Source organism: Carcharodon carcharias, chromosome 6, assembly GCF_017639515.1.
Source record: "Carcharodon carcharias isolate sCarCar2 chromosome 6, sCarCar2.pri, whole genome shotgun sequence".
In the NCBI taxonomy this organism is placed as follows: Eukaryota; Metazoa; Chordata; class Chondrichthyes; order Lamniformes; family Lamnidae; genus Carcharodon; species Carcharodon carcharias.
This window is the reverse complement of record NC_054472.1, coordinates 149,230,457-149,253,304: the sequence shown is the minus strand read 5'-3', so window position 1 is coordinate 149,253,304 and position 22,848 is coordinate 149,230,457. Positions and strand designations below refer to the sequence as shown.

Here is a 22,848-nt window from a genome sequence, read left to right as displayed (position 1 = left end):
AGATTAGTTCATAGTGTATTCGACACTGTATTGTTAAACATTCTAGAACCAACCAGGGAACAGGCTATTTTAGACCTGCTAATCTAGAATGAGATAGGATTAATAATTGACCTCATAGCAAACAATCCTCTGGGTAAGAGTGATCATAATATGATAGAATTCAGTTTGAGAAATTTGTGTCTGAAACTAGTGTCTCAAAGAAAATCACAAGGTTTGAAGAGGGAACTGGCTAAAGTGGACTTGGAAAATAGGTTACAAAGTAAGACAGTAAAGAAACAGTGGCCCACATTTAAGGAGATATTTCATGACTCTCCACTGTAGAGGAGTTTGCTGAAGACGCAGGCTTGGTGGAGTCATAGTTTGGTGTTCTTAGGCTGTTGTTCCACATTCTCTCACTCAGCTTGGATATAACAGCTGCAGCTTTTGTGATGAGCCTGTTGATTTCAGCATCAAATGACAGCTTGGTGATTGTGGAACCTACATATTTGAAGTTATCAACCTCTAGCGTCTCATTGTCAATGCTGATAGATGGTAGTCTGGCAACATCCTGGACCATGACATTTGTCATCCTGACGCTGATGGTCAAATCAAATTCTCTGCAGGCATGAGGGAGCCTTTCCATTTGTCGCACTTAATTATGCTGCTAAATCAACTCCAACAGACAGGTAGTTTGGAGTATTGTGAGCAGAGGTTTCCACTTCAATTCATTTTCAATTTTTCCCTATATCTTTTTCAGTTGCCCCCTCCAAAGTCATTCTGAGATTGACAAACCACCCCATCTTTTGGCAAAAGCCCAGATGTGTTGTAAGTGTATAGTTATCAGGCTGCCTTTTATGTGATATTTTAATGCAGGTTTCTCAGTATATTAATGTTTGTAATCTATTTAATTGCAAAAGCACTTACAGATGCTCGTACCAACGTGTGTGTGCATGCACACGCACATGCGCGCACATACACACACTCCTTCGCTCTCTCTCTCTCTCTTCAGGTTATTTTTCAAATGTATACCATCTTTGATTACTGGAGCCTGAAATTTTGTTTCGTTTACTAATGGCCTAATATCACTAGCTATATATTTTGCTGTTTTCTTTCAAAGTATCTGAAACTTAGGTTGCCATTTAAAACTACTGTTGGGGACCTTCAGGAGATCTGTTGGGCAAATGTGCTAAACATTTCCTAATGTAAAAGACATCCTGCATCTGTCAGTGTGGCTCAGCTAGAAATGCTAATAATATGACTCAAGGTCATGCTGCTTGATTACCATTACTTCTAGTTTAAGATAATCAGAAAATAGCCTACATGTAGGCAAATTATCCATACACATACAAATGCTGGTTAGATTGACCAGCCCATTGTTTGTTTTTTTAAAATTCTTTCGTGGAATATGGACACCTTTGGCAAAGCTGGCATTTGTAATTTATCTCTAATTGGCCTTGAGAAGGTGACAGTGAACAGCCTTCTTGAACTGTTGCAGCCCATCTGGTACAAGTATACCCACAGCGCTGTCAGAAAGGAAGCTCCAGGATTTTGATCCAGCGGCAGTGGTGATATAGATATAGGGGTGTGGCTTGGAAGGGAACTTGCAGGTGGTGGTGTTCCCATTCATCTGCCCTTGTCCTTCTAGGTGGTAATGGTTGCGGCTTTGGAAGATGATGTCGAAGGAACCTTGGTGAGTTGCTGCAGTGCATCTTGTAGATGGTACAAACTGCTGCCACTGTGCGTCACTGGTGGTGGGAGTGAATGTTTAAGTTGGTGGATGGAATGCTGGGCAAACCGACCGCTTTTACCTGGGTGGGGTTGAGATTCTTGTGTTGTTGGAGTTGCACTCATCCAGACAAGTCAAGAGTATTCCATCACATTCCTGACTTGTGCTTTGTAGATGGTAAACATCCTTTGGGGAGTCAGGAAGTGAGTTATCCCCCTCAGAATTCTCAGCCTCCGACCTATATTCAACAAGAATAGTCGGAGACAACAGATTGCTGAAGCCAATTGCATTGGCTGAGACCTGCTGACTCAAACAGACTGGTAACTAGCAAAAAGACAACATTTTAGGAGTAGTTACTTCACCTTAAAGAGGAAGAATAAAAGAAAATGTTGAATAAAGCTGAAATTATTATTTTCTTTTGGATGCAAGCTGGCCTGCTAGTATTGTTAGCATTTTTGTCAGGCTTCCAGTACTCATGCACTTTATCCTAAAGTTTGAAAAATACAAACATGGTTGTCCTTCAAGTTCATTGTCATCATGTTAAACCCAATTTGGAATAGGTAATGGGAGTAAGGAACCTTGATTCATAATTATAGAAACTGTAGCAATTGCATATTGAGTATCTAGCATGTCAGTCTTCCAATGTCTACCTGTTAAAATAGCATAGAGGCACCATTGCAAGCAATGAATGGGCCATACGCTTGTTAATTGCACTATAACTTTTAGAAGCTACAAGTCTTTTTGTCTTCCATTAGAGTTCTGGTAAAACTGAGATCAGACCTTCACAATGTGGTGTGGATCATGGATGGAAACTGGCAACCAACCTAGCATTTTGTGGCATGTGCACTGATTCTTCAGCACACTGGTCCACAGCATGGCAGCAACAGCTTCCATTTTATATGATGCCTTCAGTATAAGAAACATCATTTCACAAGTGGAGGGGTGAAAAATAAATAGTGAGCTAGAAGGCAAATATTAGGACTGACCAATAATTTGATCAGCTTTAAGTTGAGATTTCAAAGGTGGAGAGAGATTGAGAGACTTATGGAGTTCCAAAGCAAGTAAGCCCATACCTAAAATAGATTGCCTGGTCATTTACCTCATTGCTATTTGTGGGATCCTGCTGAGTAGAAACTGGCTGTTGTGTTTCACCATTTTGAAAAAGTGACTGCATTGAAAAAAATACTTTATTGGCTTTTTCAGACCTAGAGAGGTGTGACCAGAGGTAGATTCTTGGGTTGTGGTGGGGGGATTATGGAACTAGTTGTGTGGGAAGGAAAGAGAAACTATGACAGATGTTTTTTTGCTGTATTCAGATAGATAGGAAAGGAAGCATACAAAATCGTTCTATGGACCTGGAAACCAGATTCTCAGTCTTTCATAACCCTATTTACATATGCTCTAAATGTAATGTGCGTAGTAAATTATATTCTTATCAGATATGACACAAGAGGTTCAGAAAATTAAGATACTGGGCAGTGGGGAATTCTATGTGCCATAGCTAACATTATGCTGGAATTAAGAAGCAAAGATATTATATTGTTATTAAGAAATATTTTGTCGTGCTCTAAAAATGTTATCACTTATTTCTCAGTACATTTTGAAGCATTATGGTGAAAATCCTGACAACTACAGCGAGGAACTGAAGAAACTCGATCAGCTCAGACAGGTAGGTACCTAATAGCAGATTGCTGCTGGAGCTTTAGAGTACTGCTTTTGACTGTTGGAGCTCAAAAAACCCATGTTCGTTTACTCGACAGTTTCTGCGTACTGCATTCCTGCTCATGTGACTATACTTGTAGTTTAATCCACATTAATGGTACAGTAGAAACTCAAATGCACTTCTTTGGCCTTCTTGCCAAAGGTAGAAAAAGTGGAATGCTGTGATCATATTTTCAACTATATTAGTAATCTGCAATCAATTAGATTAAAATAAATTCTGTTTGTGTATATACTGCAATTTTTCATCCGCTGTAACGCTGCCAGACATCTTTGCCAATCAGTAAACAAGGTAGCAATACTGCCTCCATCAGGTGCAGCCCATCCTAGAAGAGTTTTTTTCCAGAGCACCTTCAAAGGCAGTTCTGATGGAAGAAGAATGAACAGCGGTGGTAATTCATCTGTTAAAAGCCACTGAAGTGGATATTATACATACTGACCGCGTATTTACTTTCCCAATCAATCTGGCAGAAACAAAGCCATGAATCACAGTGTAGAAAATACTGTGGCGGTTTTCAGCTGCAGTGCTACACAATATGGATTGTGTTCCAGATCTACAGAATACTGTCATCATCAGAGCACTACTTCTTGATATGAATGTGTTGTTTAACTGCATTGTAACATTATTTCAGTTCCTTTATTATTTTTAAACTTGTGTGAAGCGATGTGCTTGGAAGCACTTGAGAGAGTTAGTCACTGCTCTGGAAACTAAGACATTTTAGCACAGACACAGGCTGTTTGGTTTTTCTTGACAGCACCAAATTTAGGACCTCTGTGGGATAATTCACACCCTCCGGTTTTGTATATTTTCTCCAAACTAAATCCATCATTACTTCGAATCTGACAGTTATATATTTCCCAGGCAGCACAGAATTTTTAATTTTATGTCGTGTTTCTTTTCTGGGTTGCTATGTGACAGCTGGCATTTACTTGAAATTTCAAAAATGTAACAAAATCCCCACATATGGTGACTGTTCCATATTGAGTTCACGGCGAAATTACTTGCATTGTAATTCTGGCACCAAAACCATTAAATTATGAAAATGGAACAGCAAGTATTTAGTTCTGTAAAACCAGAATGTAGTTAAGTACTCCAGTCCACTTGAATCTTAACTTCATTCCTCAAGCTGTATTCAGACTTAATATAGTTGCCATCATTTTTCAGTGTAGCTAACTAAGAACAAGGTAATAAGATGCTGTATTAATCACATTCTTTATTAAGTACTTCAGGGAACTGGAAATAGTTGCATTCTTTTGGTGTTGTCAGTGTATATCAAAAGTTAAGGAAATTTTTGATGTCAAATGAAATAATAACTTGCATTTTTATAGCAGCTCATAACATTAAAATAATCCCAGGACATTTCAAGAGACAGTTTAAAATAAAAGTGGTTATTGTGGCAAAGAAGGAACTATTTGAAGGGTTGACTAAAAGCTTGGTAGATGGTAGTGGTTGATGGATTTAGGCAGAGAGTTGCAAAGCATGGGACCTAAGCAACTGAAGACCAATGGTGGAGTAAAGGGAGGAGAGATGCACAAGAGTTGGGAGTCAGAAAAACAGAATTCTGGGAGTTTGGTGGGGGCTCTTGAGCCAGAGGATGCTGGAAATGAGATGGAGCAAGGTTTTATATAGGCATTTAAACACAGGAATGGAATTTTAAATTTATGCTGTTGAGAAACCAAGAGCCAATTTAAACCATTAAGGACAGGAAAGCTCAAATATACTGGAAATTTAAATTCCATGTATTTACTATATATGCAGCTTTAAGTGGTGGAACAGATCCTTTGTGCTAATTTTTGATTTCCAGTATTATGTACAGTAAAATTCACCATGTATTCTGTTTCTTTTCTAAGATTATAAAGTTCAGGGTAAAATAAATTTCTAGACCTGTTGTCTGAGTTCAGCTTCATTTGTTAAAAATTTGAATGGCTTGCTGGTACAGTTGAGATTTCACGAGCTTCTATTCTTGTTAGATCACAGGGAGCGGATCAGCAGTGGTGATGTCTTCATCAATTTGAACAACTCAAATTATAATTGAAGTACTTTTTTTTCCTCTGAGACTGAGAATCCTAGGTGAGATGTCATAGTACAGGACAGCACCAAAGGAAGCCGGGGTGAAGCGTAGGTGACAAGCTTCACTCTTAAAACATTGTATGAGGAAAGAACAACTGCAAGAGGCCAGGAATTAATTGGGTTTGATTTTAATTCATCAAAACTTACCCAAAGAATTAAAATCAGGCCCTTGACCTCCTTTAATTTTAATAATAAAGCTTAAATTGTAATTTTAACCTTACATATGAAACAAGATTAAATGTTTCTGGTACCACTTGAATTAAAAGAAATACAAATGTTGTGTAAAAGCAAAGTTTTATTTATGTTTAAAATAATCAGGTTGTATTCGAAACAATGTTATTCTGTTGCAGAGCGCTGTGAATGTTACAAGAGACTTTGAAGGATGCAGCACATTGAGGAAGTACTTTGGACAGCTTCACTATTTGCAGAGTCGCATTCCCATGGGGTTAGGAGAAGAGGCAGCTGTCCCGGTCACATGGTAAGAACAGTTTTTCCTCCTGGGATTTTTGTTTCTTGCTGCTTTCTCCTCCTGACTTATGCTGGGCTACAAGCAAAATACTGCGGATGCTGGAAATCTGAAACAAAAACAAAAATTGCTAGAAAAACTCAGCAGCACTTCACTTACACTTCCCTCAATTTGGTCTACTGCATTCGCTGCTCCTAATGCGATGGTCTCTACATTGGAGAGACCAAACGCAGATTGGGTGACCGCTTTGCGGAACACCTTCGGTCTGTCTGCAAATATGACCCAGACCTTCCTGTCGCTTGCCATTTCAACACACCACCCTGCTCTCATGCCCACATGTTCATCCTTGGCCTGCTGCAATATTCCAGTGAAGCTCAGCGCAAACTGGAGGAACAGCACTTCATCTTCTGATTAGGCACTTCACAGGCTTCCGGACTTAACACTGAGTTCAACAACTTCAGATCATGAACTCTCTCCTCCAGCCTCACCCCTTCTTGATCCCCTTTTCTCAAATATTTATATTTTTAATTTTCATTTATGTATTTTTCCCCACCTATTTTTATTATTTTTTAAATTTATTTCCATTCGTTGTTTTATCCCACACCGTCCCCTCCCCCACCCCACCCCCAGTAGGGCCATCTGTCACTTGCTCATCTTGCTTTCTACTCTTAATGTCATCATTAGCACCTCCTTTAGCCAATATCATCACCATCAACACCACTTCAACTTTTTGTTTATGGCACCTTTTGCAATCTCTCCTTTGCCTCCACCTATCACTATCCAGCTTCACCTGTCCCTTAAACAGTATGTATTTCGCCACATTTCTACTTTTTCGTTCTGAAGAAGACATACAGACTCAAAACGTTAACTCTGTCTTTCTCTCCACAGATGCTTTCAGACCTGCTGAGTTTTTCCAGCAATTTTTGTTTTTGTATGCTGGGATACAGTTCCCTGAGTGTCAGCTGCCCACTAATAAATCATCTAAGAGACCAATTTTCTTCTGTAATGACAGGAAGTAGCTATCACAAGGCTTGTTGACCGGAGACTCTCATAGCCATGTCCAGTTCTCTACTTCCACTTTTCAGCAAGGGCCAGTGGCTCACTTTTTAAAAATCTGTAGTCCAAATATGCTTTAGCCACTTTTAGCACTTTTACTGCCCTGCCCTTAGATTAGTTATCAGCACGGACATTTTTTATTCGTTTGATTTTTGTTAGATGTGAAGTACAAGGCCAACACTTGTATCTTGTACTGCTGAAGCTCCTCTGATGTAGCTGCACCCTGCAATGCTGTTAGGGAGCGAGTTTGAGGTTTTTCACCCAATAACAGTGAAGAAAGGATGATATAGTTCCAAATCAGGATTCTGCGTGGCTTGGAGGAGAACTTGAAGGTGTTGATGTGTCCATGCATCAGCTGCCCTTGTCCTTCTAGGTGATAGAGGTCATGTTATTGAAAGCTGCTATCGAAGGAGCCTTGCCGAGTTGCTGCAGTGCAGCTTTTAGATGATATTAATGATGTCACTGTGTGCTGGTGTGGAGGGAATGAATGTTTAAGGTGGTGGATGGAGTGCTGATTGTGCAGGCTGCTTTATCCTTGATGGTGTCAAGCTTCTTGAGTGTTGTTGGAGCTGCACTCATTTAGGAAAATGGGGGATTATTCCATCACACTTCTGAATTTTACCTTTTAGCTGGTAGACAGGTGTTGGGGAGTCGGGAGATGAGTTACTTGCCACAGAATTCCCAGCCTCCGGCCTAATCTTGTAGCCACAGTATTTGTATGGCTTGTCCAGTTAAGTTTCTGATCAATGGTAACCCTAAGGTGTTGTTGCTGGGAAATTCAGTCAAGAGAAGATGGTTAAATTCTCTTGTTGAAACTGGTCTTTGCCTGGCATTTGTGTGACACAAATTTTGTGTGCCAGGTAGTCCAAGCCTGATGTCCAAGTCTTGGTACAGGCAGGCAGGGTCTGCTTCATTATCTGAGGAGTTGCAAATGCAACTGAATTCTGTGATCGTCAGCGAACCTCTGCATTTCTGATCTTATGATTGACGGCAGATCATTGATGAAGCAGCTGAAACTGCTTGGGCATAGGACACTATGCTGAGGAACTCCTGCAGTGATATTCTGGGGATGAGTTGATTTGATTCTTTTGTGCTATGTATGACTCTAACCCCTTATTACCATTGATTTTAATTTTGCCAGGGCTCCTTGATGCCACACCTAGTCAAATGCTGCCTTGATGTCAATGACAGTCACTCTTATCTAGCCTCTGAAATTCATCTCTTTTGTCCATGTTAAAAGATCTTGTGTGGAATTTTCTCAGAATTGTACTAAGTACAGTAGTGGGCGGGTGAAATGGAATCCTACCCACTGGCAAAAATGGCGGGTTTTCACGCCGTTTCTCCCTAGCCCACTTCATTATTTATGCACTCCCGTGAAACATGCCATTTCCATGGTGAGCAGGCTCTCATTCACCCACCCGCCATCACCCAGCTGTTGCATTACATCGGCCACTATCTTTAAAAGCCATCAGCAAAGCGCTCAACGCCACCAGCTCACCATTGCTGTCCAGGATACATGGCCTGTAAAGTCAAAATGACTGCAGCCCTCGGCTTCAACGATGGGTCCCTCGAATGACTGCTGGATGCCGTGGAAGCCCGTTGGATGTGCTCTACACCCGTTCTGGCCACAGGATGGGCAGCAAAGCCACCAACCCAGCTTGGGAGGCAGTGGCAGCAGCAGTCTGTGCAAATGCCCTGCAGAGGAGGACACCACCCAGCACTGCAAAAGGATGAATGAGCTCCTCCGTTCCGCTGGGGTAAGTCACTCTTTTCATCACTCCCAACTCACAAACCCATAACACATCCACATGGCCCTCACTCACTGCCAGTGCAAGGGACATCATTCACTCTTTTACACACACCATCATTGTCTTCATCCTGTCCATGGGACCACTCACCACCCTCACAGGCCAGGCATACTTATCATCTGCCCTGACAGGCATCCTGATACACACTTCCCATCTCTATCCATGCAGGACAAACTGGCAAACAACAGGACGGAAAGGTCGCAGACAGGTGGAGGGATGTCAGAGATCAAAGTTCTGACAGAATTCGAAAATGAGCCATCCAGCTGGCCGGCAATGCCCAGGACCAGTTATGTGCTGACGGCGAGGTTGGCACTGCTGTACCAAGTGGGAATTTAGCAGTGCAACATTCATCAGAAACCATGCCGTGAGTCTTTCACAGGCCGCTGCTATGCACTAATTATTTCCCCTTGCTTTTGCAGGCACATCTCACCCAGGGCCTCCAGTCAAGCTCTGAAGAGGAATCTGAAGGCACCCTCCCAGAAGCCCCGTTATAGTGCTCAACCACACCTTCCACTATCGCAGAGAGACGTACCTCGATGGGACTAGCTTTAGAGTCGTCTAGGGATCACAATCCAGTGAGCACATCGCACTTTCTGATCCACAGGCGGAGGCAGGGACTTCCCAAGGGCCCTGGCACTCAGGGAATTGCTGGAGGGCAGAACATTGCTGAATCCAAATCAGATGACGAGCCTCTGGACTCGGTCATGTCACAGTTGCTGCAGCTCCAAAGGCATGCTAGGGAGCATCAGGAAGAGATGTCCGCTGCGCTCCTCAGATTGCAAAGCACAATGGAGAAGTCCTTCCATCTTCAGGCTCAGGTGATAGCGCTGGCATTGCAACACAACGAGGTCAACACTGGCAGGATGGCGGCTGCCATAGAGACCTTGGTCCAGGACGTCATTCCTGCACTGCTACTTGGGCTTAACTCCATTGCTGATGCCATAGTTGGTCTGCAACAGTGTGTATGTGAGAGGGGTGCTGGGCAGCTCGATCTCACTCCAGCTACCCCTTCCACTCATAAAGTCAGCCAAGGGTCCTGGGCATCCATAAGGAGGAGGATCAGCAGGTGCACATTTCGGGGCCATCCACCGAGGTGACTGGGGGTGACAGGCCCATCTGAATCCCACCTTCCCGTGACCTCCAGCTTCACAGGCCGAAAGCAGGCCGGGGCCGTCCAGTGGATGCCCTCCAAAGTTATCACAGACAGGGCGACACAGTCAGCAGGATTAGGGAAATTGGTTAAAAGTAGTTGCACACATTGGGCACGGGTGTTGATCGGTTGTACATACTGTTCATTATTGTCAATAAATTCCTAAGAATGTTACCCTGCCTGTGGCTACTTGTTCTGATGAGCAATGTTCTTGTCACTGAAATGTGAAACCTTTCTGCATATGATGAAAGGCAGGTGTCTCAGTCCAGGGCCTCTTCCCTGTTCTCTATGCAGCTGTCAGACCACAGTGATGGTCCAACCTCTCTCTGCCTGTAAACATTACCGATGCCTGACCACGGCAGCACTCGTCATTGCTGCCAATCTGTAGTGGGCAGGTGCCACAGAGTTCTCTCATTCTCTGTGTGCTCTTGGCATCTTTAAGGTGGGGCAGGCTCCCATCACCCCAGCATCTGTGACCAGTGCTGCTGTGCACCAGCTCCTGAAGGTCTGCGGTGCTGAAGGTGGACACAGCATCAGATGCATCTAAAGTTTCATGGCTGCGTCTCTGAGATGTCCCTGATCATGGAGCGCAAGCGAGCTGCCCTCGGCCAGACAAGAGTCAGACATTCTCGGAGGTTATGTGAAGGTCTATGGAGTGTCCTCACTGCATGTTGTCATCATCCTCCGGCGATCGAGCGACTGTTAGGACCTCCACTGCATCTCCATGACAGGAGCATTCTCACAGCAGGTATTGGAACTGCCATAAGCCAGACTGGAGCCAAACGTTCACACCTGCGATATGAGGACCTATGGGGACACCTCACCTCATGTCATCTTCATCCTCCACAAATCTGGCAGCTATGAGGGCCTCCCAAGCGTGCCTGCCTCGTCTATCCAGTGCGAGAGCCTCACCCATCATCGTCACCACCGAGGACCCCCTCACCCTCATCCCCGTCAGTGTCTTCCTCGTCGGAGGAGATGTGCAGCTCCTCCATCTCCTCCTCAGCCAGTTCCTCTCCTCAGCGCCAAGCTGTAAAAGACACAGCAGACGATGACGAGGCGTGACAGCCTCTGCAGACTGTGTTGAAGGCTCCATCAGACCAGTCCAGGCACAGCATCCTGATGGGGTCCAGCGGTGACTGCTACATGGCCAGTGTTGGCAAGGAGATTGTACAACATGTGCAGTCCAGCTGCTCCACCACCCAATAAAGTGGTGGCAGACTTGAAGCCTGTGCCAGGGGGATGGGGGTGTGGTTTGGGGGGTGGTGGGAAATAAGGTATGGAGTGCTTGGTTGCCCTTTGGTGCCTCCGAGTTGTTTGCATGGGCGGGCAGGCCAGGAACCCAACCCCAAGCATATCATCGTGGCTGTGCCTGATCTGTCTCAGTTGCAGAAGTATTGTCAGTTTGTACAGGTATCCCTAATGCGTGGCCACTTCCCTCGCTTACCCTGACCGCAAATCGATTACCTGTGTGTGGGATGCAGTGCCAGGGCAGCACTTGACCACCAACGGTCGCCTCTGAGGCTGGCTGGCACTTAACCCCGGACACCACACTCTCGTCAGCAGTTGCCTCTGGAGCCAGGCATCATTTGCCCCCGCCACACACCCAACCCCCCCATCCCCAAACCCCCCAACCAGCGTCCCTGAGGCTTGTAAACAACAGGCGAGCTGTGGAGAACGCTGCTGTTCACTCACCCCAGTTCCCTCAAAATGAAGGCCACCAAGTGCACGTTGCTTGTGTGCTGTTGTGAAATGTGTCAGTGTGCTTTCTCGCCAACGTGGATGAATGACACGGCAGGGTTCCAAGACCCTGGCCAGATGGTCTTCTAATTATATACTGATGTATTACAATTAGCTCCCCGCCGACCGATGGCGGGAAACGTGGCCTGCCATTGGCGGGCTGAGTGGATGATCACAACTTGCCTTCACGCCGTCATGCAGTAGGTCATTGCCACCTATCACACCTGCTGCCTGCGGGCTTGGAAAATTCCGCCCCTTGAGTTGAATAGTCCTGGCAGACCCCAACCTGAACATTGATGAGCAGGTCTTTGATGAGTTAGTGCTGCTTGATAGTACTGTGAATGATACCTTCCATTACTTTTCTGATAATTGAGAGAAGATTGGGGTGATAGTTAGCTGGATTGGATTTGTTTGCCTTTTGTTGGACAGGCCATTTTCCATTCGTTTAATTGAGCAGATGCCAGTATTCTTGCTGTTCTGGAACAGCTTGGCTAAGGATGCAGCTAGCTGTGGAGCATATATTCAGCACTACAGCTGGGATATTGTCTGGGCGCAAAGTCTTTATTTATCCATGTGCTCGGTCTTGCTATCACATGCAACGAATCAAATTGGCTGAAAACAGGGAACTTCAGGGGTAGGCTAAGATGAATGATCCACTTGCCACTTCTGGCTGAAAATGGTTGCAAATGCTTCACCCTTGTCTTTGGTACTGAGTTGCTGGGCTCCACCATCATTATGGATGGCAATGTTCTTGGACTCCCCTCCTCTTTTTAGTTTAATTGTCCACCACCATTCACAACTGGACGAGGCAAGATTCCAGAGTTTTAATCTGATCTGTTGGTTGTAGGATCACTTATTTCTGTAGCCTTCATAAAAGGGAGCACTAGTTGATTAGTCTTAGCCCTGACGTGCTGATTCTCCTTTTTGCACCCTACTGCTGCTCTGTTGGGATCAGTTAACACGACACACAAAATTGATCCACTTTGGAATCCTTTTGGTCTCCTTGTTTGTATAATCATTCATTCTAAGTCGTTTGTATGATCATTCTAAGAGTTGCTTTATTTCGCTGATCAGGCTTAAAACTCTTAACCTGTATCTGCTGTACTAGTGAGAGAGATCCTGAGCAAGGGCCAGTTGCCTCCCTTTATGGGAGAGGGAAGCACATATGGTGAGGTGCTTTCATGAGTCTTGCCAGCTGGCCTAGGTTAAGGCTTCCCTGTCAGGCACCAGGTGGTGTGTAGTCAAAAGCAAAGCAAAAAATATCTGGAGACGAGATTACATACATGCTCATGTAAGATGCCACATTGCCATTAATGATGGATGTTGACGTACTGTATAATTATATGTGGAAGTGTTTGGATGAATCTATTTTATTGAACACTAATCAACTTGAGCATGACCTGTTCAAGCCTGCGCAGTTCATGTTGAGTGCAGTCTGCTGGGCAGCATTAACCCAATGAAATTTTAAAAATTCACTCATGGGATGTGGGAATTGCTGGCTAGGCATTTATTGCCCATCCCTCATTGCCCTTGAGAAGGTGGTGGTGAGTTGCCTTCGTTAACCGCTGCAGTCCATGTGTGTAGGTACACCCAAAGTGCTGTTATGGAGGAAGTTCCAGGATTTTGACCCAGCAACAGTGAAGGATCAGTGATATATTTCCAAGTCAGGATGGTGTTTGGCTTGGGGAACTTCCAGGCGGTGGTGTTCCCATGCATCTGCTGCCCTTGTCCTTCTAGGTGGTAGCTGTCATGGGGTTGGAAGGTGCTATGGATCCTTGGTGAGCTCCTGCAGTGCATGTTGTAGATGGTACACACTACTACTATTGCGTGTCAGTGGTGGAGAGAGTGAATGCTTGTGGATGGGGTGCAATGTGGTTGACTCTTAAATGGCCAGTAAGCAAGTAGCCCTGAGTTGTAGCTTCATCAGGTTGACACCTCGTTTTTTGGTATACCTGGTGCTGCTCCTCACCTGCACTCTTCATTGAACCAGGGTTGATCCCCTAGCTTGGTGGTAATGGTAGAGTGGGGGATATGCCGGGCCATGAGGTTACAGATTGTTGTTGAGTACAATTCTGCTGCTGATAATGGCCCACAGCGCCTCATGGGTGCTCTGTCATGAGTTGCGAGATCTGTTCGAAATATATCCCATTTAGCACAGTGATAGTGTCACACAGCATGATGGAGGCTGAGCTCAATGTGAAGACAGGACTTTGTCTCCACAATGACTGTGAGGTGGTCACTCCTATCAATTGTCATGGACAGATGCAGCTGCAGCAGGCAAGGTTTGTGAGGATGAAGTCAAGTATGTTTTTCCTTCTTGTTGGTTCCCTCACCGCAGACTCAGTCTAGCAACTATGCCTTTTATTACTCGGCCAGCTTGGTCAGTAGTGGTGCTACTGAGCCACTCTTGGTGATGGGCATTGAAGACCCCCACCCAAAGTACATTCTATGCACTTGCTACCCTCAGTGCTTTCTCCAAATGGTGTTCAACATGGTTGAGTACTGATTCATGAGCTGAGTGGTGATAGTACATGGTAAACAGCAGGAGGTTTCCTTGCCCATTTTTGACCTGATGCCATGAGACTTCTTGGAGTCTGGAGTTAATGTTGAGAACTCTCAGGGCAACTACCTCCCGCCTGTATTTCACTGCCACTCCCTCTGCTGGGTCTGTCCTGCCAGTGGGACACGACATACCCAGATATGGTGATGGTGGTGGCTGGAACATTATCTGAGCAGTATGATTCTATAAGTTTGACTTTGTCAGGCTTTAGCCTGACTAGCTTGTGGCACAGCTCTCTCAATTTTGGCTCAAGCCCTTAGAGGCCTGTAAGGTGGACTTTGCAAGGTTAACAGGGCTGAGTTTGTCATTGTCATTTCTGGTGCCTAAGTCGATGCTGAGTGATCTGTTTGGTTTCATTAATGGGATGTGTAAAGTGACAACCCGATGTGTCTGCTGAAATTACAGGACGGAGATCTTTTCTGGCAAGACAGTAACTGTTGATGAGATCTGCTATGAACAGGCCTGCATTCTATATAATCTGGGTAAGTAATTATAATTATTCAATTATAGGCTTGTACAGCAAATTCTCTTTTATTCTCCTGAAAAAAGTGTGTTAAATAACATTTACAACAGTAACTTTCATGCCTCTATTTTCACTTGTTAAATGAGTATGTATTTATAAATTCATTTCTAGAATGTTGACATTACCTGCAAGCCTGGGATTTCTTGTCCATCCCTAGTTGCCTTTCAGGGAGTGGGACATTTATTCATTCATGGGCGTCACTGGCTAGGCCAACATTTATTGCCCATCCCTAATTGCCCTTGTTCAGAGGGCATCTGGAGTCACATGTAGGCCAGGCAAGGATGGCAGATTACAGGACAATTGGCAATGGTTTCATGGTCATCATTAGACTTTTTAATTCCAGATGTTCATTGAATTCAAGTATCACCATATTTGCCGTGGTGGGATTTGAACCCGGGTCCTCAGAGCATCACCCTGGGTCCAGTGACAGTACCACTATGCCACCGCCTTCCCTTGTACAAGGCCACTTTTAAGGGTAGCTAAGAATCAATCATGTATGTGACTAGAATCTCACACAGGCTAGACCTATGGGACATAATGAAGCTATTTGGGCTTTACAACAATCAAACAGCTTTATAGTCAATACTGGTCCTAGCTTTTTCAAAAAAAAAATTAGACTACTTTTAGAACCGATTGTCATGGGGAACTTGAAGTGACGATTGTTGACTTACTAGACCAGTAACTTTGCTGCTATAGCGAAATACTAAATGAGCAGTGGGTTGATAATCTAGTATCATAAACATTAGATTATCATATCCAATCTTAGTAATCTACTCGATGAGAAAAGATGGGAGGAGGCTCGAGTGACATGTAAACGCTGGCATGGACTGGTTGTGTCATATGTCTTAAGTAATTCTATATACTTTACCCTTGTTGAACACCCCAAAATGACTAATGCTGATTTTTTTTTTAAAATTAAAAAGAAATTAGGACCTTACAAAGTATATACAAGTGATTTGGGCTAATTTCCATAATTATATTTCAAACCTTTATTTTGGGGAAAAGTTAATTGCATTTTATCATTTGGCTTAATGCATTCCTTTTCAAATGCCAACATAAGTTATTTTGAGAGTGCTGACTGGGATTGTTATATAATGCTGAATTAGAAGAGTTTTATGCTTTGGTCACATATATGCACTAAGAACTGGATTGAGACGAACTGGATTCATTTCATATTGTACTTGCAAAGCCATTTCTTTGCATCAGTAGATTATTGAATTGGTGATGATTTGTTATTCTCTCAGGGGCCCTTCACTCAATGCTCGGAGCTGTGGATAACAGAGTGACTGAGGAGGTAGGTAATAATATATTCAAGTAACTGCAAAGTGAGCTATTCTTACTGATTTTGCCGTTTGGTGTTTTTTTTTGTTTGAAGATATGCCCTGTAACTGAATTTATGCCTCCTTACAGGGCATGAAGGTTTCCTGTACACACTTTCAGTGCTCAGCGGGAGCTTTCTCCTACCTACGGGATCATTTCAGCCACTCTTACAGTGTAGACATGAGCCACCAAATCCTCAACCTTAACATTAACCTCATGCTGGTAAGGACAAAACTCAAGATGAGGTTCAAAGTTTTGCAAACGTGCATTCTGACACCTCCCCTTTGCTCAACAGGTAATGCAATGTGTAACTGAGCCATGCATTCCAGATGTTGGAGGTTTGTTTCTTAGTCTGCATTGCATTAGCTCATCTTAGTTGACCCCGTTAGAGAGAAAGTGAGATCAATTTCCTGATCTCGATTGCTACCCAGTATTAGAATGTGTGTGTGTGGACATGGTGTGAGGGCAGAAGTTGCCTTGTTTGTGATCACCGTTGCAGATCACCTGCTGAATTTTGCTGCTTGTACTGACCTGTAATGAATGGCTATTCATGGGAGCTATTAGAGGGCAACTAGTGTAGTTGAAACTCAAATGAATCGCCTTTTGAGGAGAGATGAAAATTGAATTACCATTAAAAAGTAAATATTTTTGGTGAATTTGTGTCACACGATTGTGCTGTGTTACATGACACTTGATGATTTTTGTCTCATACAATGCATAGAGGGTCTTGGATGATTATGCATTTTGCAGCTGTTGTAATCATATTTTGTCTGTCTTTTGACCCTGTATTCTCCTTGCCACAGCAGAAAAGCAGAGATTTTGTGCCAGGGCAAGATGTGTTGATGGAAAGGAGCTAAGTACTCAGCCATAATGGTTGTGTAAATAAGGTTTGATATATTATTGTAGTGAGGCTGTACATAAAGTATGTATCTCAATTGTATAAGTTTGGGACTTAACAATAAATATAAGCAAACCAGTAACTGCAGTATTATCACAAAAATGCTGATTGTGTTGGAGATTCCATTGTTTACTATTTTAATAGGTGTCAACATGTTTAGAATAAATATTTGACAATATGGAGAGAATTGTCTCACAAAGGTTTGAAGTGTTTGTACAGTAAAATCACAGTCTGTGTAATGCCTACATCTGTAGGCTTGCCTCATCATGAATTTCCTTTATCTTCGATGAACAATCCATCTTCAATTATGAAGAGATTACCAGAAGAAAATAAGTTATTCTGGAAAAATTAGTGGAGCTGAAGGTGGTTAAGCTACTGAACTAGGATGCTGTACACTCGTGGCTGTTGAAATTAAAAAGGAGAATTTGTTATTGCAAATGTCAGCACCAAGAAGGAGTTAATAAACTAACTAATCCCATTAGTTGACTTTCATTGAGGTGTTCCTGCAGCAATGGGGCATAGATTTAAGAGGGTTTTACACTTTGACCATTTAGGTTTTATTTATGAGGATGGGTAAATTCTTCAAGTGCAACCTTTGACAGTGCTTTAGCTGGGGGACTGGCAAAAATACCTCCTTTCGGATTAAGGAAGTGGATTTTTTTTCAATTTTAGTTGGACGCCTGGCCAGGATTTGAAAATAATTTAGTCCTTTAAATGGAATAAAGCTCCAACTGTCTTATTTTAAATTTGTCTCAGCTGTCATTAAAATCAACAGATAAATCAGCACAGTTTTAAGTGTCTTTCACCCAGTCAAATGCCTCAAAAACTTATTTACAGAGAGACTGCTGGCCACTTAGCAGCAAGGAGAGAGGGATTAGGTGATGTGATCAAAAACAATCAATATGGTAAACTTTCAGAATGTCGATACAGGAATTGAAAAAAAATTCTAGAATGTAGTGGCATGGTAGTCTGAAGGCTATATCAGCAGTGGTGTTAGTGAGAGGGAGAAGAGACAGTGGATCATTTTACGGAGAGTAAAGTGTGTGTGGGTGGTAAAAATAACTTGTGTTTAAACAATGTCTTCAGTGCTTAACCATGTCCCAAAGCACATGGGTACAAACAAAAAAATACACTGAGCCGAAGGAAGAGCTATTGTGTAAGGTGAGTAAAAGCTTGGATCACAGTGGTGGTTTATAATGGAGGAAGGTACATGGAGAGCTAGAGAGGGAATTTAAGAATGTGGGACCACCTGTGGTCTGGTGAAGGAGCTAGTAATGCACAAGTGGGCAGAGTCTGAGGAGAGGGGAGTAAGGTAATACCGCTGGGGAAAACTGCAACATTTGGAGTGATGAAAACACCAGAATTGTAAGTAGAAAGCATTGAAGGGCAAGGGTGAGTAATTTGTTATGGAGATGAAAATAAGCAGCCATAGTGATGGAAACCATACATAGTTGGTCCTCAGTTGGAGGTTTCCTATTGAAACAATGATATGGAGTTTGTTTTCTTCGAAGATGTTAATGCTGAAACTCAGGCAACCAGTGAAGTTTGGCAAGAGGACTTTCCCTGTTCAAAGCAATTATATGTCTCTCTAGTTGAAAATGCACCTCTTGCGTTGATGCAGTACGTATTCTTATTTAAGAGACATAACATTAATTAAATAGATCACCTCATCAACTGCATTCCCAATTGACAAACTAAAATTACTGTTTTTAGTTGAATAACTGGGTTAGTCATTAATGGCTCACGTAATGGTTATGTCAAAATAGATACTATATTTTTCATTGATATCACTTGTCTGCTGTCTCATTATTTTAGGGACAAGCTCAGGAGTGTCTGCTGGAAAAATCTATGCTGGACAACAGAAAAAGTTTCCTAGTAGCAAGAATCAGTGCCCAGGTATGTAACAATGTGCATTAATATTGTACGGTTTGTTGGACAGGGTGTGTATTTTCATGAAAGATTTTGAGATGAGGAAAAATATAAAACTGTACGTTATTTCAAGAGTGGGGAGAACACAAAACCCTTTCTTTTAACTGTTGTGGTGAAAACAGTCTCTGGCACATTCAGTTTGAGACTTGTTAATTTTTGTAATTCTTTCTCAAGTAAACTGCATGCTTCTACCTTATAGTCGTTATTGTAATGACCATATCATGTCATCTTGGTCTTTTCTCCAGTCAAATTGAGCTCATAGTCCTTATAATGGAGACACCTGCAACCTTTGGCATGATGCCAAAGGGATGACCCCTTCTAAACTTCAATCATTTTTATGGAAACATGATCAAACCTACACACGTGACCTATATGTTATATCTTGTTCTGACTGATGCACCCCGGATGTACTATGTTTCCTGATTTACCTTTTTAACAACTACTTCATAATAATGTCTTGATAATATGTGGAGCGAGTAACTTTATTTTAATTTTGAGATTTAATAAAGACATGAAGAGGAAATGCCTTTGACTTATTTTTCAACTTGTCGCCTTTCCCAGTTTCTTTGGTCCACAGCTTGCTTTTAGTTATTGGGTTGCAAACTACCTTCAGTACCTTTTGGTGCAGACTTCAGGGAGGAACTGGAAAAAATAACAGTCTTGGCTGCATTTTCTGTTAATTTTTTTGTTTTTATTCTTATGAAATTTCACTAGTTTTAAATTTAACAAGTTAGAAAAAAAATTGCCTCTTGACAATGTGGGCTGAGAGATTTATGTTTTGCATTGTTGCCAGGTGGTTGACTATTATAAGGAAGCTTGTCGTGCCCTGGAAAATTCAGAGACTGCTTCACTTATTGGGAAATTTCAGAAAGACTGGAAGAAGCTGGTACAAATGAAGATTTATTACTATGCTGCAGTCGCACATGTAAGTGGCGTCATGTAGAAAATGTAAAACTCTGAATTCCTGGTATTCTCCAACAACAACTTCTTTTCTTCTGTTCAACCCTCACCTCCTGGGTTTTCTCCTTTTTTTTTCCTGAAAGACCTGCCTCTTGCTTAGACAAGGCTACTGCCCTGCACTTTGCAGAAGTACTAGCTTGAAGAATGAGCCTGAGCAATCAATATTGAGCTATACTGTCATGAAGGCTATCTTGTTCTTGGCCAACTTTTAGATCTACATACTGGAATCTTTTTTTGATCTTAATGGATTAATACAACAATTAGTGCTTTAACCACCAGGCAATTGGCTGAACTCAAAGCACTGTTTTGAATGAGTGCCTTCAAATTCGTGCAAAATCTATGTTGAAAGTAAAGAGAAAATAGATTCTTTTAAGTGACATATACAAATGCGAGACTTGTCTCTGCATGCCTACTCAGCTGGTCAAGCTTAACTTGGGGCCAGAAGATATCGGCTTTGAAGAGGAATGAATTGGTATTTTTGGTGCTGTTCTCTTACTGAATTTTTCTATCCTTTGTAACGCTAGCTGAACCTTTGTTTTGTTTGTTCCTGAAGTCATGGAGTTTGTATGTGGCATAACCAGTGTGCCAAAATTTAGTGACACAGGTTTCTGTTGCACTCCCATGCTGGCTACAGTAACTTAGATGTTGGGCAGGTGAAAGTTTCTTCTAGCAAAAATTTACTATGCACTTTGGCACCGAATCTGAAAATGTACCTGTTTTTTTTAAAAAGCCATCAACTTCAGTGACTAGCATTACAATTTTTTATGGTTCACAGCAATTCTGACAATTCTTCCCTCTCCCTAGTTGCTGGAGTTTTCTAGCTCCTCCTGCCATTTGACAGTCTCAAGACTTTTCTTTGTACTTTATTGCAGCTTCATATGGGTAAGCAAGCGGAAGAACAACAGAAGTATGGGGAAAGAGTGAGTAGAAAATATTCTTCACCATTCTTTTCGCCTTAAAGTTTGTGAAGTGAGTCTGTAGTTGGATTGAAGTGAATGTATTTGTTCTGTCTGGTCTGTAGTATGATGTTAAAAACATGTGGATTTTCTATCACTGCAGCTTGCTTACTTTCAAAGTTCATTGGACAAGTTGAACGAAGCAGTCAAGTATGCAAAGGTAAGTTTTGATTTCTTCATTTTCTTTTCGTTAGGCGACTAACACTTTAGTATAATATTTTGCTATTGAAGAATGTTTGAAAAGTACATGCACTGACTATCAAAAGTATGATTTAGCATGCTTTTTAAGTGCTAATGAAGGATCATACCTCAAATATTAAGCTTTCATAAGAACATAAGAAATTGGAGCAGGAGTAGACCGTAAAGCCTGTTGAGCTGCTGTGCCTTTCAGTATTATCAGGGCTGACTGTTGATCTCAACCCCACTTTCCCTCCTGCTCCCCAAATCCCTTGATTCCCTGAGACAACAGAAACCTGTCCATCTCAGCCTTAAATGTACTCAATAATCTGTCATCCAGAACCCTTTGAGGTAGACAATTCCAAAGATTTACAATAGTGAAGATATTTCTCCCCATTTCAATCCTAAATGACTGATCCCAAATGATTGATCCTGAGACTCTGTCTGCGGATTCCCTAGCTAGGGGAAACAGCTTCTGTGTCTCCCTGTCAATCCTCTTAAGAATCTTGTATCTTTCAGTACCTCACATTCTTTTAAACTCAAGAGTATAGGCCCAATTTACTTAGCCTTTCAGAGTAGGACAGCCCTCTCATCCTAGGAACCTTTGCTGTACTGCATCCAATGCAAGCATACCTTTCCTTATATGTGGAGACCAAAACTGCGCACATATTCCAGGTATGGTCTAACTAAAGCCATGTACAATTATAGCAACTCTTCCTAGTTTTTGAACTCCAATCCCCTTGGGCCAACATGCCACTTGCCTTCTTAATTGCTTACTGCATGCTAACTTTCTGTATTCCTTGCATCAGCACTCAAATTTCTATGAACATCATTTAAAGTTTCATGCCTTTTAAAAAGAAATTCAGCTTTTCTGTTCTTAGAACCAAATGAATAACCTCACACTTCCCCACTTTGTATTCTATCTGCCACCTTGTTGCCCATTCACTTAATGTGCTTATATCTCTGTGCAGCCTTTTTGCATCCCCTCACAGGCTACTTTCTCATGTAGCTTTGTATTATCAGCAAACAGATGTGTTACTCTTGGCCTTGTCATCTTAAGCCATCGATATATAGATTTTAAATAGCTGAGGCTCTAGCACTGATCTTGTGGCACTCTACTTGTGGCAACCTGCCAACTTGAAAATGTCCTGTTCATCTCAACACTTGCCTCCTGTACAGCAACCAAACCCCTGTCCATACAAATGTGTTATCCCCAATTCTATAAAATCTTTTCTAGTTAATCTTTTGTGTGGCATCTTATTGAATACCTTTTGGAAATCCAGGTATACCACATTTATTGATTCTCCTTTATCTACCCTACTGGTTGCATCCTCGAAAAAATCTCTGATAAATTTATCAAACAATTTCCCTTTCCTAAAACCATGTTAACTTTGTCTGATCATACTATGATTTTCTAAGCGTATTGTTAAGTCTTCCTTAATAATAGATTCCAGCCTTTTCCCCGCAACTGATGTCAGGCTAACTGGCCTGTAGTTCTGTTTTCTCTCTCCCTTCTTTCTTGAACAGTGGAGTTACATTTGCTAACTTCCAACCAGCTTGGACCATTCTAGAATCTAGAGAATGTTGGAAAATAATAACCAGTGCATCCATGATCTCTGCAGCCAGCTCTCTTAGAACACTAGGTTGGAGGCTATCAGGCTCTGAGGATTTGTCAGCTTCAGTCCCTTAAGTTTCTCCAATACTTTTTCTCTGCTGATACTAATTACCTCAAGTTCCTCACAGTTGTTAGCCCCTTGGCTACCCTGTATTTCTGATATGTAATTTGTGTCTTCAACTGTGAAGACAGGCA

The 22,848-nt window shown here is 42.3% G+C and overlaps 1 protein-coding gene across 2 annotated transcripts in view; it reads left to right on the top strand.

The window, feature by feature from the left end:
• ptpn23a (protein tyrosine phosphatase, non-receptor type 23, a) overlaps window positions 1–22,848 on the top strand; it is a 139,772-nt gene that overhangs the window by 28,533 nt on the left and 88,391 nt on the right. For both annotated transcript variants that reach the window (XM_041189709.1, XM_041189708.1), the window contains exons 2-10: window positions 3,300–3,374; window positions 5,846–5,973; window positions 14,681–14,757; window positions 16,043–16,092; window positions 16,209–16,340; window positions 18,832–18,912; window positions 19,739–19,870; window positions 20,778–20,825; window positions 20,965–21,021. In XM_041189709.1, coding sequence (XP_041045643.1) covers window positions 3,300–3,374; window positions 5,846–5,973; window positions 14,681–14,757; window positions 16,043–16,092; window positions 16,209–16,340; window positions 18,832–18,912; window positions 19,739–19,870; window positions 20,778–20,825; window positions 20,965–21,021 — 780 coding nt within the window. The remainder of the gene's footprint in view (window positions 1–3,299; window positions 3,375–5,845; window positions 5,974–14,680; window positions 14,758–16,042; window positions 16,093–16,208; window positions 16,341–18,831; window positions 18,913–19,738; window positions 19,871–20,777; window positions 20,826–20,964; window positions 21,022–22,848) is intronic.